Source organism: Macaca fascicularis, chromosome 17, assembly GCF_037993035.2.
Source record: "Macaca fascicularis isolate 582-1 chromosome 17, T2T-MFA8v1.1".
NCBI classification, from domain to species: Eukaryota; Metazoa; Chordata; class Mammalia; order Primates; family Cercopithecidae; genus Macaca; species Macaca fascicularis.
The window spans coordinates 24,972,299-24,992,013 of record NC_088391.1 but is presented as its reverse complement, the minus strand read 5'-3'; the positions used below and the strand labels follow the sequence as shown (position 1 = coordinate 24,992,013).

The 19,715-nt window shown below is 45.7% G+C and overlaps 1 protein-coding gene across 1 annotated transcript in view; it reads left to right on the top strand.

The window, feature by feature from the left end:
* The window catches only part of SIAH3 (siah E3 ubiquitin protein ligase family member 3), a 68,148-nt gene extending 60,870 nt beyond the window's left edge, over window positions 1-7,278 (top strand). Inside the window, exon 2 of the mRNA XM_005585797.5 lies at window positions 6,344-7,278. Within this exon, the coding sequence (XP_005585854.1) occupies window positions 6,344-7,018 (675 nt within the window). The 3' untranslated portion in view covers window positions 7,019-7,278. The remainder of the gene's footprint in view (window positions 1-6,343) is intronic.
* Window positions 7,279-19,715: the final 12,437 nt, after the last annotated feature.

Below are 19,715 nucleotides of genomic sequence, written 5' to 3'. Positions count from 1 at the left end.
GAGATCATAGGACCGGTGTCTATGAAGACATCTGTATGGACCCTTGTCATCTGCATGGACCCATAGGTCTTGGTTTTAAATAATTTTGTTCACAAAGTTGTCATCTTTTCAAAGCCACAGCCTATTAGCCTCTTTTCTAGCTAAACAATGGCATAGATAGGTCAAGACTCAAGGCTTCTGTGTGTATTAAGCAATGTCTCCACACTCAAGTTACATAATTTTGATCACCAGTAAAGAGGATTTGTGTGCAGTGGTATTTCAGAGGCAAGATGCCAATACAGTTAAGACGTGGCATCAGAGCACCAGAAGTCCTGACTCAGCAGCTGGACACAGGATATTTAGGCAACCAGCTTTCAAGACCCATTCATAAAGTGAGAAATCTCTCTGCACTATTTTAACTAATCTTTACAGCTCGAAAACCACTAATTTCCTCAACTAGAGCCCACTTCTAGCATCTATTATGCTGATTAACAAACTACTAATTTCACCAACCAAAACATTTGTGGAAGTGTTAACTAGCAGCATCTGATGTGAATCTGAAATATGGATACTAATTGAGGCCATTGCAGTCATTATCTCAGATATGGACTTTTCCAATACAATGTTAGGTGATTACCCTGATGTTGAATTCCCGATTCAGGAATTGACAGGCCCTAGAGTATAGTTTAAAAATGCGTACGTTTAGGCCGGGTGTGGTGGCTTATGCCTGTAATCCCAACACTTTGTGAAGTTGAGACAGGCAGATCACTTGAAGTCAAGACTTCGAGAGCAGCCTGGCCAACATGGTGAAACCCCGTCTCTAATAAAAATACAAAAATTAGCCAGGTATGGTGGCAGGCACCTGTAATCCCAGCTACTCAGGAAACTGAGGCAGGAGAATCACTTGAACCTAGGAGGTGGAGGTTACAGTGACCTGAGATCACGTCGCTGCATTCCAGCCTGGGTGACAGAGTGAGACTCTGTCTCAAAATATAGATAGATAGAAGGATGGATGGATGGATGGATGGATGGATGGATGGATGGATGGATGGATGGATGGATAGATAGATAGATAGATAGATAGATAGATAGATAGATAGATAGATAGATAGATTTATATCACATTCTCTATACTAAAGTATTTTAAAGGAAATTGCAGAGATGCTCCTACTGTCCACATGAAGATCTCCTCCATCTACATAGCAAGAGCTGAATCTGGTATGGAGGAGAAGGAGTGTAAGATACATTTTCTAATTAAGATGTTCCTGTCCCATGTGGTAAAAGTCTTCCTGTTGTTTTCTCTCTTGGCTTAACTTATTTCTTACCTGTTTGGAAGCATCTAGAGTCCTCCTGAGTTTTGTGTGCAGGGCACAGTCCTGGAGCAGTCAGTTCTTCTCCCTTCCTAGCAGACCTGACTCCCAACTTGGCTCAGACGTGGACTTTACCTCAGTACACTGATGCCTGCCCAGAAATGTTACCCTACCCTCCACCCCAACCTGCTCATTCTCCCTTTGTGTGAAATGCATCGATAGCATTGCTGCCTTCCCCACTTCACCCAGGACTAAAAACTTCAGTTAATTAATATTCACAAATAAGGGCATGAGCAAACTCGAAGCAAGTGCCTGCCACGTAGAATTGGGGGCAAAAGTCTCTTTCAGCTAAAATGCATGGCAATGTTCCTGGAAGCAAGTGGAAAGGAAAAGCAATCCTCTAAGTGAGTTTGCTGACCCCAGGGAGCAGAGGCCAGAGAAAGGGTCATGGGGTATTCCAGAGGCAGTTTTCGCCTTCACAAGCCAGGATTTGGAGAGCCATTACCAACCATGGGAGTGTGGCTGATCAAATTAAGGAATGTGTTTTTAAATTCAATTACACCCTCGGTGGAAATGGCCTCACTAATGCATAGAGAAAGTAGTATCCCCAGCCTATAAAGCCTAACATTGCTAAACCCAATTTTGCGCATTATTCTAAAGGTTAATTCAAGATCTCTCTTCCAAATGGGAAGTTAAACACAGCCAATGGAAGAAAGGCATCCACTGACTGACTGAGGGGTTTATCAGTCTGTAAGAGTTCATTAGTTTTAATTAGTGTAATCACTAATGTTGCATTAACAGTTTAGTGAAGGAAAGTAATTACTCACACATCCACTGTATTAGATAGGAAGATTGGAATCCATTTTCTGAAACAATTAGCATTTTGCCAATTAAAAGAATTCCCTCTCCCTGCCAGCAGCCCTGTGACCTCACTCACCCAAGGATCGTTTAAATGAAACGTATTTTGCATCAGAAGATGGAGCAGGAAGAAATAAAAAATTAAGGTTGCATTTATTCTGAGCGCCTTCCCAGGGCACAGCAAGTACACAGGTCTCAGAAAGTGTATCACGTTCCACTCTATTTGCATAGTTATTCACTTCGGGCTCTTTGGATTATACCCTTGGCTGCTTTGTAACATGGCAGCAATTAAAAAACAAAAAGCTAGTGGAAGATGAAGCCATAAGGAAGCATTGGGAGAGTCCAGGGGAATGACTGTTGCTGGGGTCTGCTGGTTAGACAAGGGTTGGGTCTTGCTGCTGGCCCCATTCTGAGCAGCAGCTTAGAGCAGGCTGTGCTGCTGGGCGTAGGGGGCATCGTGCTACCCACAGGAGCTCCCTAACGCACATAGCTGGGTCTCTTGGATAGTCCTGCTAATATCCACCGTGCACTGGGTGCCATCTCAGAGCCTCAGCTTGGCTTACAAGGCCTGGGCATGATGACCCAACATCTCCTCTCCATCTCCACCGGATTCCCTATCAATCAGCCACTTGGGACTTCTTGTCACTTCTTGAACATCCATGTTCTTTCATACCCAGCTCCTTCAAACCTGCTGTTTTCCCTGTCGGCGAGCCCTTTGCCTATTCTGCTAGAGAATTCACCCTTCACGCTTCAATTAGTTTAAATGTCACCTCACACTGGCTAGAACAGCTGCCTCCCCCACTTGGTGCTCTCAGAGCCCCTGGCGTACCCTGCATTTCTGCATTGCTTTCACACAATCACAGTGAGCTAGTGAGGCAGGAACAAGGAGCTTATTCTGTTCAGTATTCTCAGCCCCTCGCACATGATGGTGGCGTGTACGTGGATGCTGAATGGCTTAATGAATTATAAGAATCTCGGTCTCTCCCCCTGCCATAAGCCCCATCAGAACTCAGCCCAGGAGCCCCAGCCTGTTCAAACCAGCAGCATCACATAAGATGCTACAAGATATTGCAAGTGCAAATATCTCCATTCACCCATCTTCACCCATCCGCCTGACCCAGTACCACTTTCAAAGGGAGCCAACCTTTGCTGAGTGCACCTGCTGGACTCCCTTTGCTGGTAGGTTTGTGCTTGGGTTTCACCAGTGGAAGGCACTGGCAGGCGGAGAGAGGAAGATCCAGGTATTTCTTCCCACTCCCTCCCTACTACTTTGACCTCCCATCTCTGACATTCGCTGACCAGGTCAGGACAGAGAAGATGGAAAATAGATCTGAGGAAGAATATGGAGAAATGGCAAAGAATAGGGGAAAGCCCAGAGGTTATTTGTAAATGGGGATTTCGGGACATTCTATCTGTCCTCACAGGTCAGCGCTGGGACTGGCGGTCCCAGGCCAAGTGTGAGACTGGGTTCTCCAGGTTTTGTGGTGGCCTGTGCTCAGCCCAGATTGCTGCTCGTGTGTGAAAGTGAGTTGATCAGAATGGAGACAGGCAGGCACAGACTGCAGTGGAGGGCTGTCAAGTCTTCACCCAAAACCACATCTAAATGGAAATGCCCTCTCGAGGTAACACTTGACAAAGTTTGTAATGCCGTTTTACAGGGATGCTCTCATTTGATCTTCTAACATGCCCTTGAGATAAATATTTTGCCAATAAGAGAACTGACTGAAGGCTGCTGGCCACGTAAACAGTGAAACAGATTAGTCTTTTGACCTCCAGCCTGTGATCTTCCCAGTCTACGATCTGTCACCGTTCACTGATCTGGGCCCCGTTCCCAGCTGCAGCCCTTATGAGCTGTGTGACTTGGGCCAGTGACTCAGTCTTTCTGTGTCTCTGTTTGTTCATCTGTAAGACACACATAAAATGTTTCTCTCTTGATTGTTGTAAAGACTGGGAGAGAGGGGCCTTCTCGGAGACTGGAAGAGGGACACCATCTGGGTTTTTCATGAGAGCCCAAGACCAGGTCCTCTTGAGTACAGGAGAAGTTGCCTGCCTACCGGGCCTGCAGACAGTGGGAAGGTCCATGGGAGGGTCCTGATCCTGGCTGATGGAAGGTGTGGGTCCTGGACTTCCTGCATGATCCCAGGAGAGGGGAGAAACCCCCCCAACCCAGTCACTAAATGGCCCATGCCACCAGCAGGCAGGTGGGGACAAAGCCAGATTTTTATTTTTTAATAAGGAAATAGATCTTTTCTGTGAAAAATTAAATGAAATAATTATTTAAAAAATACCTCCTTTCCATAGCAGCTGACACTTAGAGATGCTACATACTAGTTAGTTTCCTTCCCCATACTTAACACTGAGGGGTAAGCCAGACTCATCGCTAGCAGGATTTTGGAACACAGCTTGTTCCTTCATAGCTGAAGACACACTGTTCCCCTTGGGGAAGGGGAACCAGGTGGAGTTACAGGATGGAGGACAGCAGACTGCCCAGCAGCTCCCATCCAGGACAGGACAGGCGCTACTCAAAGAGCCCCTGTAGAACACACTTCTGGGGGAAAAATGCAGAAGCCAGCAGATGGAACTAACAACCGGAGAGGACAGCTGACCTTGCCCCCGCCTCCTCCAGGTCACCTCCATCACTAGGGTGACAATCCCGGTGCACCGTGTGGGGGGGGTGTGTGTGTGTGCACATGTGTCCTGAGCATGTGTGCGCATGCATGCATGTGTATTTCGTGCATGACTGTGCATGTATGTACATGTATGTGTGTCCTGAATGCCCTAAAGGAAGCTGGCTGGCTCACTATGAGCCACAGGGAGTCAGCGGAGACAGAAACTCTGGCGGCAGCAGTGGCTGGGGACCTTCACCCCTGTCCTCTGTTCTTCGGGAATGAACTGAAGCAGGGTGAGGAAGCAAATGCCCAAAGGCATCTGAAGTCCAGAAAGCATTTGGAGAGCTAGGGCAGAAGGGACACTCCCTACCTGAGGACAGCCTAGGAAACGGCTGCAAGGTGAGCGACTCGTGCCTGGAGCGCACTGCAGAGCTGCCACCTCCCCTGTGCGACCTAGATCATGCAGGTTAATTACAGAAAAGAAGGACTCCGGAAACGGAGGAGGGAGCTGAAGGCAGGCCTCACTGGATGGGGGTGTGCTCCTGTGCTCAGAGTCAGGGGGCGTGAAAATGAATCCCAGTCTTTCACTTACCAGTTTTGCAGGCTCTGTCACCTTATTACTGAAGCCGCTTCCTTCAACTGAAAAATATGAATCACGGTCTTCATGTCACATGCAGGACCTCTGTCAAAACTGTAATTAATTATAAGTGTAATAATGTCTGTGCCACCCACACCAAGAGACACACTATCTGTTGTGCTCACAGCTGTATCCCTGCAAGGGCCTGGCCACAGCAGATGCTCAATAAATGTCCACAGACACCTGATCAGAAGGTGTCCTCACAGCTCTTGGTGTTTTGGGGGGCACTTGTGGGCACACTGCCATGATGAACAGAAGGTGGGGGGATTCTCCAGGTGGAGGCTGCCTGGTGATGAGGCTCTGGGAAGCTACTCTGGGGCAGAGAGCTGGAAATAGGGTAGATGTGTGCCTGGTGCGGCGGTCTCAGGAGTCACAGCGGGGACTCTCTCCTTAGGGACTGTAGTCCCATTGCACACAGTCAGCTCTGCATCCCACCAGATGCCTTAGGACGCAGGAGAAGGGCGCCCAAGACAGATCAATCCCTGGCTACACTAGAAGGACAAATGGGCATTATGTAAATTTCGTTCCAAAATTAATAACTATGATAAAATAGAAAAAAAATATATTGACCTCCATTGCCTGCACAAAAATATCAACAATATCAAAAAAGCATAAAAAAAAAAAAAAGGCTGTCTTTGTTCTTTATGATTGATGACCATCCTACTGCATGTTACTTGAGGAGGAAATTGCCCATTTGCTTGTGTATCTTATTAAAGAACCAGAAAGGCATAAATACTGCATTTTCTTGGACTGAGTTTTCAGAATCTCAACACCCCCCAACCCCAAGGTGCCCGCTCTGCCTTTGTTTTTTTTTGTTGTTGTTGTTTAAGAAATGAATCTTTCTCAGCCTGCACTGGAGGATCTGCTTTTAACACTTTGAACATCGGGGAGTGGCGGCCAGGGAGAAATGGGCCTCACCCCGGCACTGACGTTCTTCTCTTTCCTTACAGTATGTGTCCAGTCGGCGCGCCGTCACTCAGAACGCTCCAGAGCAAGGCAGCTTCCACCCTCACCATCTCTCCCACCACCACTGCCACCACCGCCACCACCACCACCTCCGCCACCACGCCCACCCCCACCACCTTCACCACCAGGAGATGGGGCTGCACGCCGCCCCGGTGACGCCCTGCCTGTGCATGTGTCCCTTGTTCTCCTGCCAGTGGGAAGGCCACCTGGAGGTGGTGGTGCCGCACCTGCGGCAGATCCATAGTGTTGACATCCTCCAGGGAGCTGAGATCGTCTTCCTGGCCACGGACATGCACCTCCCCGCGCCGGCTGATTGGATAATCATGCACTCCTGCCTCGGCCACCACTTTCTGTTAGTGCTGAGGAAACAGGAGAGGCATGAAGGTCACCCCCAGTTCTTTGCCACCATGATGCTGATTGGAACCCCCACCCAGGCCGACTGCTTCACCTATCGCCTGGAGCTCAACAGAAACCATCGGCGCCTCAAGTGGGAGGCCACCCCCCGGTCTGTCCTTGAGTGCGTGGACTCAGTGATTACGGACGGGGACTGCCTCGTCCTCAACACCTCGCTGGCACAGCTCTTCTCTGACAATGGCAGCCTTGCCATTGGGATTGCCATCACCGCGACAGAGGTCCGACCCTCAGAAGCTGAAATGTGAGGCCAGGAGCCACGGATGCTCCCCACACAGCCTCCCTAGGAAACACTCGGACCTCCCAATGCCAGGACTCCAGACTCCTTTTTATTCTTCTCCTTCCTTTCTTTTCTATTTTATTTTACTTTATTTTTTTTATTTATTTTATTTTATTTTATTTTATTTTATTTTATTTTGTCTCAGGTACTTTGTGGGATTTAGTTTTTGTCTGCCATGGGCATTATATTATGTAAACATCCTGTAATTTAAGATCTTGGTGTGACGTTTGTCCTGTCTTGTTGGTGTTGTTTTATGGAACGTTTGTAAGATTTAATCAGAATAGTTTTTTCCTGTCACCTCCAATTCCTTTCTCCGCTGCATTCGAAAGGATCAAAACACCATCAAGCAGACTGTTGGGGTTGAAAGGAGGCTTAGTGTGAGAATCATTTCTTGTTTCTCTTTTCAGTCTATTTCAGAGCAAGCTAAATCTGAACCTGTGCGTTCAGCAGGTTGGGGAATGGGCCCAGCTCAGAGATGGATCACATTTCAGACCAACCAGACATGACTCTGACACCTTCCCAGGAATCTCAAGGTCAAAGCTGAGCTACCCGTGCACGAGGAGATCGTGTCTCCACCGCAGGGCTGGAGACTGGCTTAGAGGTGTCATTGTGTGCTGAGTGCTCAGGTTGATGCTGGGGTTCAGGAGAGTGGTCAGAGGCCCACCTTCCTGTGACGGGCTCTTGTCACCTTGTTCCCAGGCTGTGCCATCTTCTCCTGCTCTGGAATCAAAGTCCTCAGATTTTTGGTGCTTTCTTAAAAACCCCTTTGCCCTCTGTTGAGCAAGTAGTAGAAAAGAATAGGCAAGAGGGGGTGGGGATGAAAAGTAACAGGAAAAAGAGAATATAAAATTAATCTCCCATCTCTGAGAGGGCACTCCCTCCTCAGAGGGTTTTATTATCACGTTATAAAATCCATCAGTTCCTCCCTAGGGTGCAGTTCTTTCATATCATGCAAAAAGCAGAACCAGGACTCAGCCTCAAATGCAAAGAACTCAGAGGGCGGCACCCAGGATCTCTGACCTGGCAGGCTGGCCATCACTTACAAACCTGAGAGGCTCTCTTCCCTTTCCTCACTTTCTAAAATGCTCCTACCGTCCCATTCAGCACACAGATGTGACCACGGCTCAAGTCTGTATTCAGCACCTGTTGCAGTGTGAATGACACAGTGTCGGAGATCCATATTGCCTCTGCGCAGGCTGCTTTCTCTTATTTGGTTGTCAGAACAAGTCATCAACATCTTCTTGTAGAAGTCTCTCGTGTATTTGAAGAAAGTCAGCATATTTAGTCAACTTTGTCTTTTCTAAGTTGGACACCTTTAAGCCTTCCCAGTAGGACCTCTTCTAGCTCCTTTTTATCGCATTTGTCCCTCCCCTCTGGCTGCTCTCCAGACACTGCAGAAGCCAGGCACCCATCCCCAGCACATCCTCATGACAGCCCAGTGGAGCTCTGGCCAACCAGACATTACTCTCCATGCCCTGTTCCTGCACCTCACCCCCTCAGCTGGGTCCTGGCGGGCCTCCAAGTGACTACTTAAGTTTCAGGCAGATTGCCCTGGCTGGCCATCTACAATCTTTTCTCCACCAAAAATAATTGATCCTGAAACAGAACACCCTTCCCCCAACAACTGGGTTAATGGCAGCCACTTTTGCTGCCAACTTACACCCCACGCCCCAGAAGGGTGGTGCCAGTCAATAGGAGATTTAATAACAGAGGCTGCTCTGGTCACACAGTAATCGCTGGGCCCCTGGGGCCGAGACTGCATTCCATCAGAGCCCTGAGAGGGGCAAAAAACATCGCCACAGATGGAGGCGCATGTCAGATGCTGCAGTCGCAAGGAAAGGATTGGGGCCTGCTCGTTCTCTGAGCGCTCAGATGCTCTGCCAGGGCACCAGCCACTCCCCCCCAATCACACAGATGCTCAAGGATACCTGCGGCTGGTCCGTCTGCGCGTGGAGAGACTGGCTGTCTTCCTTCTCACTGCATCCCCAATCCCCTTCCCAGAACCTAAGACCCCCTTGGCTGTAAGTCTGATGCCTTTAGAAGCCACTGGTCCTCTCCTGGTTTTTGAGACTCAACCACTTTGAAAGCATTTGTGTAGCATCACAGGTGCTCCAGATCAACAAACAAAACCTCACCAAGCATATAACTAACATTCACAGGGCCTTAGGGCTCCGGCAGACATCACCTTTGCCTTCCGGTTGTGCCAAGTTACCTGAGCCACACTGGGAATGACTTCAGGTTATTTTCACTGCACACAAGACTGTATTATGAATAAGTGATCCCAGATGGGAACTCTTATGTTGGTTCCTAGAAACCTTTAGGACAAAGCATGGGAAGTGTATTATTCTCTTCCAGCTATGGTGCTCCCCCAAAGGCCTTTCCATGTCCATATGTGAAGAATTGGAGAAGAAGGAGCAAACTAGCAACCAAGAATCGGGAATAGAAAATGGTAACAGCAGTTTGTATTTGAGCTTCATAGTTTCTGAACGGTTCTTTCATTTGAGTCTCAGGTTAATCCTCATTAGCATCCTCAATATACCAACAGAATAGAGGTTCTAAGACATGAAGTGATCTTTTCAAGGTCACACATCAAGTGGTTAGACCACAACCAAAACCCAGATCAACTGACTGCACACTTGGTGTTCTTAAAGCTTACTTCAAGACTGACCCGAAACATTCAGCAGTCTTGCCAGCTCACCAGTGGACTGAGGACCTGAGAATCAACTGAGTCTTGGTCCTGGGATGGTTGAGGGAGCAGGGAGAGAAAGATTGGAGTGGATTTGCTTTTAGAAGCATCTCTGCTTTAAGAACTAGGCCAGGCATGGTGGCTCACATTCATAATCCCAGCACTTTGGGAGGCCAAGGCAGGAGGATTGTTTGAGCTCAGGAGTTTGAGACCAGCCTGGGCAACATAGCGAGTCTTCATTTCTACAAAAAATAAAAAAACCAGCTGGGCATGGTGACACAAGCCTGTAGTCTTAACTACTCTGGAGGCCAAGGCAGGGGGATGGCTTGAGCCCAGGAGGTTGAGGACACAGTGAGCTGTGACTGCACCACTTGTAACTCCAGCCTGGGCAATACAGTGAGACCCTATCTCTTTAGAAAAAAAAAAAAACACTAGTCCACCTGGAAGCAGGGGGCCCAGGAAGTGGGTGGGCTGCATATGGAGGTTTCAGTGTGCCAAGCCCTTTCTGAATCCCTTTGCCCACACCCAGGTTTCTCATCTTAGAGTCCCAGGAGTCCCTGCACAGAACCCTGGGATCTGGTTGCCTCATTCACACCAAGGTGCTAGAGTTAATGACTCACTCTCTAAGGAGTAATTACCTTTTAAAAGAAGGCCTAGAGAGACAGCAGCACTTAACAGTTACGAGTATCTGAACTTCAGGCATCTGCCAGAGGTTTTTTCAGGAGGTGTGGAGAGAGGAGCATTCCTCCCCTTGAGGCTGAGCCTACATACATGGTTGATGCCGAAATGGAGGTCAGGCCACATGAAGATTGTCTTTAACAATCAGTATCTGCATGAATCTGTACCTGGTGTACCCCATCACTAGCTGTGGCTACTCTGGACATTTTAGGACTAGATCAGCATAGTAATCATAATAGTACTCATGGCTACCACTTATTGAGGCTTTTCTATATGATCCAGTAGGCTACGTACTTTGAATATAGTAGCTCATGTAATCCCCATAACAACCTTAGCAAGCAGGTGCTCTTTATGTACTCATGTTACGGGTGGGAAACGTAAGCTAAGAGAATTTAGCCAACTTGCTTAAGGTCACCCAGCTAGCAAATGGCAGAGCTGGGCCTGGGACCGGACACGTATGGCTTCTGACCAACAGCAACCATGTCATTTCTATAAACATATGGACCCAAGGCTCAGATGGACCGAGTCATAAAGTGTGAATGGCATAGAGGCCTTTTAGTGCTTTCATACTCGATATGGCCTTTCAGCTCTCCTTTTTCTCCTTCTTTTTTCAGCCCAAGACCTAGTGGAGTACTAGAGTTGGCTTGCATTCTGGTTGTTAATCTTTCAGGAATTTTGTAAGCTGATTGTTATTTAAGTACAGTCAGTATTAAAAATGATATACATTTACAATTAAATAAATTATATTTAAAGCAAAGGTTGAAAGTACTTAAAACTGATCACTTCCTAATTATTTCACTACTCTTTTTATCCTCTATGCTCTGGGGGTTATTTACATCTATCACATCTGCATGATGAACATACGATATAATAATATGCTGCACTGCATCTTCCAGCTCCACATTGAGTGACGTCATGGTGATTGCTTGAAATTAGCCATGGTGGAAGTATTCACACCATGGAAATTAGCAAATGCAACTAGATAGGGATTTTTCTCCCTAGAAAGCCAGCTGTTAAGCACTTAACAGTACAATCATCCCTCAGTATCCTTGGGGGATTGGTTCCAGGAATCTCGTGGACACCAAAATCTGAAGATCCTCAAGTCCCTTATATAAAACGGCATAGTATTTGCATATAACCTACGCAATCCTCCCATATACTTTAAATCACCTCTAGAGTACTTACAATACCTAATACAATGTCAATACCTAAGTGTATTGACTGAGGTGTACTGTAAGTGCTGTAAGGTGTACTGTAAGTACACCTCTAGAGTACTTACAATACCTAATACTATGTCAATAGTTTTCATACTGCATTATTTCTTATTGTTGTATTATTTCTTTTTATTTTCCTGAATATTTTTGATTCACAGTTGGTGGAATCCACAGGTGTGGAACCTGTGGACACAGAGGGCTGACTTAATACCACTGCCTAGATGTTACTGATGAGCACAGCCGGGTGGGAGAGGGGACTTTGGAAGGAGAAGCAAGGCCCTGGAAGGCCATACTGACAAGGGCATAAATGATAGCCAAGTCAGCGGAACAGCAAATTGTTGGGAAAACACAAACTCTTCTGGAGAAGGGACTCTGAGGCTTAAGCAGCTTCAAGAGCATTTTCTGCCAAAGAGCACCCTCTGCTCTCCCGCCGGACACTTCCCTATTGCTGTTAGTGTGGAAAGTTCTATTTGGTGGCTTTCACGGAAAAATTGGGCTCTGCAAACTCAGCCTATTGGCTATCCCAATCCAAAAAGCAAAACCAGCTCTATAAAGCTCAGATTTCCTATTATTTGTTCTTACAGGTCACCCTCCCTACTTCTTTCTTACATGCTGGCCAAAACCTAATCTAAAGAAATGTTTTACTTTGAAGTTAGAAATTGGAAATATCCACCATTCAAGAGACACAGCAAGCAGTGGTGTCAAACACCACATAAGATATATTACCACAAAAGTGGGACCCCCGTAAAGCATGACACTGAGGGACGGAAAATGTAATGAGCCAAGGAACGTCACATGAAGAACAGGGCCCAGGGCCTTGCTTTCCTACTTGGCCACTTCACTTTATTGCAACCCAGTGAGGACCCTGTTCACAATCCATAGCCTACCCAGACCAATACTCTTTCTAAATCCAGGGCACAGTTTCCACCAGGATAAGAGTCACTGGAAACTCCCAGCTAAGTCCCTTGAAGCAGGCAGAATCTTCAAGGTCAATAGTGCATCAGTTACTCTGATCCCAGTGGTTTCAGTGGAAGAGATGGAGAAGTGAGGGCTGCTAAGTTCCTACGTGGATGCATTTCTAAGGGAAAGGGGAAGAGATCGTGGGTGGGACCCCAAAGAGTTAGACTTTGATTTTCAGCTGCAAATAGCATCATTAGTGGAATCTCCTAGTCAGATTGTTAAATTTCAGAATTTTTTTTTTATGAAGAAAATCATAAGATTTTTTTTATGAAGAAATCATAAGATTTTCTTCAAGAGTTGGTGAGTTCCCCATTGTGTTCACCTGGAAAATAGTCAGCTGAAGAAAACCTTCACTGAAAGGAGATCCAAGAGATCGAGTGTAGGCAAACATTAATTTCCCCCCAAATCAGGTCATCACATGAACTACCCACCTGGGTTAGAATTAGTCTTTTCCAATATTTTCTGAAAGTATTTCACCTTGGCCGCTATACTATAAATACTCCTCAACCTTTTTCAATCTTTTCTTTTAGGGTATTGAGATAAGAAAGAGAAAGGAAACTGAGAAGCATTTTACTTGCCCTGAATTAGTGTAGATATAATTTTCTAGGCTTTCTTATAATGTTAAAGACAATAATTTGAACAAACTCGAACTGCTACTTCATCTCTGCCCTGTCTCTCATAGAAAATGTCATTAAATTGCATTGGATATTGTTTCCTTTGACCCTTTGGAGTTGTTTCTGTGACGGGTTTCTTTTCCTTCCACAAGCTGCTGTGCAGCATGAAGGAATAGAAATGAAATGCTACGAGGGAAAGTGCAATTATCAGGAAGTTGCCAGCTGCCACATTTGACTTGTGCTTCATTATCTTCCTCCCCTGTTCTTTTCTGCCTCCATTTTAAAGTCATAATTGAATGTAAGGAAGAAAGTGCTACCAGAGGTGAATTGAAGCCCTGGCAACTAACCTGCCCCCGGAACTATTCCAGCATATGGCACTGCCCTGAGTGGAGACACCAAAGCCTCTTGCTGGATTGTAAAGAAAGAGACAGGGCTTCCCTCCCACTCCAAGCACCCCAGGGTCCCTTATCTTTGCTCTTCCCTGCCTTTGCCTGACAAGGCTGCCCCTGAAATTTACTTCTGGGCCTATCAGATCAGTTGTCAAGGCAGCCTTCATGGTTTAATTCTTTAATTTCAGGCCACTGTTAGTTACTGGCAAGATCAGGATTGAGCAGAGTTCTAATCCTATTGCCTGTCAATTCACTTTAACCTCAATCTTCTTCCCTGCCTCCTTACTCCCAAGACCTGTTTCCTGCTCTCACAAAGGCTTATAGCAAATGCCTTGAATTGATCTGAGTGATCAAAAATGACCGCATGGCCAGCATTAATATTCATGAGGCAGCATACTATTCAGGCCAAGTCCTCTCTTGGGGCCATTCTGCACCCCTATAGTGTCTTAGATATTCACCTCTTCCCTCAAAATACCCTCAAAGACCTGCACCATGATTGCTGAGTGCTGGAGAGAGAGATTTCCCTGAAAGAAGGGAGAAAGTGGCCCTCCTGAAACTAAGCAGGGGAAGAGAAACCCAGCCCAACCCCAACCCTGGGATCCAGGGTTTTGGTTCTCAAATGTCAGTGTGCTTGAGAATTACTTGGAGAACTCGATTTCTGAGCCCCAGAACTAGAGATTCTGATTCAGGAGGTCCAAGTGGAGGCCAGCATTCTGATTTTTAATAGCCTCCCTTGAGAGATTCTGCTGGGGGTATTTGGATGAACGTTAGGTTCTTAAATTTAGAGCCAGGCGTCTGGTGAGACAAGCGTCCACAAGGATCAAAGAAGTAGGTAAAGTCACCTGAAGAAGAGAGCTGGTGCTTCTGCAAGAGAGAAGAAGGCAGGAAAGTGACTGGAAATGGCCACAGTTGCATTCTGATGGAGAAGCAAGAAAATCTTAAATAGAGTCCAGAGAAGATAGCAGAGTAGTATTAGGTAGGAGGTCCCTGTCACCTGGTGCTAGAGGGAACACTAGACTTCTGTCATTTGGATATAGGAGGGGAAGGCGGAAGGGACAGAGGAGCAAGGGGAGGTCGTCCTGGCAGATCCAGACACAGGACCTCATCAGTGTGACAGATGTACTGGAGCTGGCTGTGAGGCCAATGTGGTGCATTCCCACTGCTGAGTGTCACACAGTCACAGTCCCCACAGCTTGGTGCTGATGAGGTGGCTGTGTAAATCTTCCCGTGAGCACAAAAGGGGCTCATTCGATAAATCCCTGCCTGGCTGGGATGGTAATTCATATTTAAATCTCTGCCCCCAGCCTTGACAGGGAGTTACCTAGCAAATCCCTGGGGAGGCATTTATTCATCCTGCAAATCTCCCCTGGCTGCCTGAGCAGGGGGCCACCATTTCAGGGCCCTCCGAGGGGAGTGGGAATTTTCAGACCTCTTTCTCTGGCAGCTCAGAGCTAAGCCCCACGTAAGCCTTGCCTACAGGGTGAGGGAGAAGGAAATCCCTGAACTAGTTCCTTATTAGCCTAGAGGTAGACAAGATAGACTCTGTGCACGCTCTGCAAGGGGGCCAATGGGAAAAGCGTATATTAAGTATCAAAGTTGGGGGCTTTGATTACCACCCATTTAGGAAGTAATTGAATCTTCCATTCTCTCTGCCTCTTCCTTGATTCCAAATCAACTTCCATTAGTACACAGGAGGTAGACATTTCTTGATTTTTAGATCTGACTTTGCAAACAACTCTGGGAATTACAGATTTAAAAAATGAAACACAAACAGAAAAGCAATCACCCCAAAACACTGAAATGCTTCCAGGCCATTCCAAGGTGAGCTCACCATCCACCTCACGGTCCTACAAACAGTGACAAAATCTAGGCCAATCAGCAAAACTCAAGGAAGCTCTCCTGAAAGGCTGTGCGTATTTCCTAAACATCCAGCTCTGCACCTTCACCAACCAGGAAAGGTGCTCTATTGAAAAAAAAAAGAATAAAAAACCCATGACCATGGCCAGGCGCAGTGGCTCACACCTGTAATCTCAGCCCTTTGGGAAGCCGAAGCCGACAGATAACCTGAGGTCAGGAGTTCAAGACCAGCCTGGCCAATATGGTGAAACCCCGTCTCTACTAAAAACACAAAAATTAGCTGGGCATGGAGGCTAAGGCAGGAGAATCGCTTGACCCTTAGAGGCAGACGTTGCTGTCAGCCAAGATCGCGCCACTGCAGTCCAGCCTGGGTGACAGGGCGAGACTCCATCTCAAAACAAACAAAAAACCCATGATCACAGGAGAGAGTTTAGAGAAGTGGCCAGATCTGAGGATGAGGCACAGTTGAGCAATGGGCTCTAGAGGAAAGAGGGCAGAGAATAAGCTTCCATGGTAAAATACAGGACACCTAGTTAAATTTAAATTTTAGATAAACAATGATAACAAAACTTAGTATAAATATAGCCCATTAAATATTTGGGACATATTTATACTACAAAAGCATTCAATATTTATCTGAAATTCAGATTTAACTGGACGTCCTCTATTTTTATTTGTGGAATGTGGCCAACCTAGGAGAACAATGTCCACAAAATGCATTGGTTTCATTGTGGGCACAAGTGGCTATCTGAAGCAAGCAGCAAAAGGGAGAGTTCCCCCTGCTTGCCAACTCTGCCCCTAACCTGGGGAGCTAAGTGTGTGGCCAATTACCTCTAGCCACAAGACTGAAATGCTATAAGCCTGTTTTCTGTGTGATCACTGGTGAGGTGGAACTTGACTCTGAATCTTAACAAGGCCAGGATAGGTTTAGATCCCAGAGTTTCGGATAACACGGACACTTGTGCAGAGGGAAGCCATGGCAATTTAGAAAGTAGTTCCAAGTCTTTGTGCACCATTAAGAAGAGAATTTCAGGACAGGATGTATCCTTGAGCAACAAAACATTACTGAACGCCTACTGGATGTTGGGCTTGCTGGAGGATCCAAAGAAAAGAGAAGATTGGTCCCTTCCCTAAAGGAGCTTCTCAGTGCACTTGAGGAGACAAAACAAATGCATTTATACCTGCATCAAGCAACTATCAAGTGGTCCATCAGTTCCTGAGCAGCAGCCGAGTAGCAATAGTTGGGCTGGTTTGCACACTTCCATAGATTAGGCCAGTAAGCAGAAAATGAGCACAAATGTATTTAAACAGCTTATTGATTTAGCAACAGAAACATTTTGGTGCAGGTTCGCAGAGCTCCAGTTCCAACAAGACAACACAACAAGGTCTGGGTGCTGCCTGCACATGCAGTGGATGGGCATTACAGACAGCACAAAAATCCTGAGACTACAAAAGAAACCCTGATATTATATGGAGCTGCAAGCAAGCCTGCATCTTATCCTGTGGAGAAAGAAACTATTTTTATTACCCTGGAATATAAGCAAATCTCTCTGAGGAGGGAATACTTCTATCTTTACTATTCTCAGATAAATAAATTTGCTCCACAGTGAATCACTGTTTCCATGCTTATACAAACATTCCTGAAAAGATAGCTCTGGAGCAATTGATTGCTCATGTCTAGACATGTAGAAACATGAGATTCACGGACAATTGTCTCCCAACAGCAACACACAGCCTTATATAATGAAGAATTAATGAAATGATTAAGATTTTAACTGATATGGTTTGAGACGGAGCTTGATGGCAGCTATTACAGTTAAAGAATGCTTTATCAAGAAAGAACTTGAGGTTGTCCCTGAAGACCTTGTAAATAATGTCCAATATTACCAGCCTATTTTATCCACTAAAACAGGGGTCAGCAACTGTTTTCTGTAAAGGGCCAGATAATAAATATTTTAGGTTTTGCAGACTATATAGCCTCTATCACAACTATTCAACTCTGCTATTATAGTGTGAAAGCAGCCATAGACAATATGTAAATGAATGAAGGTGGCTGTGTTCCAATAAAACTTTATTTACAAAAACAGGCATAGTCTGGATTTGTCCCATGGGCTATGGTTTGTCAACTCTGCGTTAGAACTTACAGCAATTAACGTTCAAACAGATGCAACAGGATAATCAATTGTAGGAAATGGTAGAAGGAATTTATTTAAGGGGACGTTTGGATAACAAGGCCCTGAATAACAAAAAAAGTAATAGAGAAAATACCTTCATGAGGTTATTCCTAGGGTTCTTTTTCACTCTGAAATTCCCTAAAGGTTTAAGGATTGGGTGAAGTAACTACAAATTATAAAGGCATTCTGGGCTTTTTCCCAAATATAAGAATAAAGTCAGAGTACTGTGGAAACTTAATCTATGTATTTGTATTCAAGATTCTACAAGAGTAGAGCAGGCTACAGAATCTTACTCATATGGTAGCACGTAGGTTCCCTGAAATCAATGATAAAAGAGGCTTTGAGTCTGATGGCCCAGGACCTGTCCCTAACATCCAGATGAAGTTATCATAGCAACGAGGAGGAAGGCATCATAGCAACGAGGAGGAAGGCATTGCTGGGGAATCCTGCAAGTAAATTTCCTGAGACAGAAGACCGTCAAAATGTCAGGGCTCTGTCTCGGGAAATCCAATTCATGATAAGAGATAAACACTTTGGAATATGATACTATGTGGTGAGATGACAGGCATGGAGATGTCCTCTTTTAAAAGAAAAGTTTATGACTTACAGTTTCCAAGAGGAAGGGGCATGTCACACCATGTGGGGCCACACAGGGAAGAACGAGGCCAATCAGGAAGCAGAAGGATGAGGAAAAAGCATGGGCGAAACCTTTACTGTTGTTTTCACAGAAGGCATGGGTGAAAGAGTTAGCAGCCGGGCAGGCTGAGGATTGGATAGTTTCAATAACTTTGGCAGGCTCTAAGCTATGGGGTGAGCTCTATTTTTCTGGTTCCTGGCCCTGAGGCGATTTAGGGCAGGGGGACAGCCTGCAGGAGCAGATAAAGTAAAGATGGTGAGGGTGTGAACTCAGAATTGGTTGGTTTGCATACTAAATACATGCTCTCAGGTAAACTGTTTGCTCACTCTAGCAATCAGCTAACCCTGGGATGGGCAGTATGCCCTCTAGGTCTGCAAGGCCCCAAGATGTCAAAGCCTCATAAAATATGGAAAATAAAATAAATGATTAATATACCCAACCCCTCAAAAATTTTGTTCTAAGAATGTGGACAAAAGAAGCAATATCCCAAAAGAGCTTAATCTCTTGGAGGTCTTGTGGGCTGAAAGAACTGTGATCTTTGTAGAAATCTCTTCCTTCACACTCACGTGGAAATAGAGGCCCAAACTAAGGCAGTAGGAGCAAAAAAAGAACTTAAAGAAAGAAAGCAGCCTTTCAAGAGGACAGCAGTTCATAAGGCAATGTTGGTAAGCATATGTGAATGGTGCCTCTGGATTGTACAGTGCACTATCTGCACAACTGTGTACAGTAGTCCTGAGTCTGAGTGCCCAGGACACACAAGAAAGGGAGGTTATATCAGTCAAGGTTTTTAGTTACAAACAACAAAATCTACTTTAGCTAGTTCAATCAGAAAATATTAGGTCATTTATAGCATTGGGGCTCAGAAAACAGTACCCCAATATATGGTGCTCTGACATGCCAAGCACTCGGAATTAAAGAAAATTGGAAGGTCTTAGAAGCTGCTTCAGAATTAGTCTCTTATCTTGTTTTTCCCCCAAGGGTAGGGAAGGGATCTCTCTCTCTCTCTCTCTGTCTTTCTCTGAAGTTTTGTTATTTGACTGAGGGAAGTTTTTCCAAAAGAAATACAATTGTCTTTAATCCCTGCCTGAAATCTTATTAACCAGGGAGAATTAATCACCAAAGATGAAAACAAAGGTCATCACCACACCCCTGCCCAGACAGACTTTTAATCTATTCTTGTGAGGGATAGTACCTGAGAGATTTTATCTTCATTGTAAGACAACCTTTGTTCCCAGTGCAGTTCTGCCCCTCACCTTCCCACAACTTGTCACCACCTCCCCACTAGCCCAGAAGAACTTTGTCCCAGGCTATTATTTGTTTTTCAGGCCTATCTTATCCCCTGGAGACTATTCACTCTTCCTCTAAAATTGCCTACACTCCCCACTTCCCTCTCCCCTAGGAAGCAGGCATGTAAGCTTTAATCTGGCCCTTCTTTGAGTTTCATATTTTGTGTGAC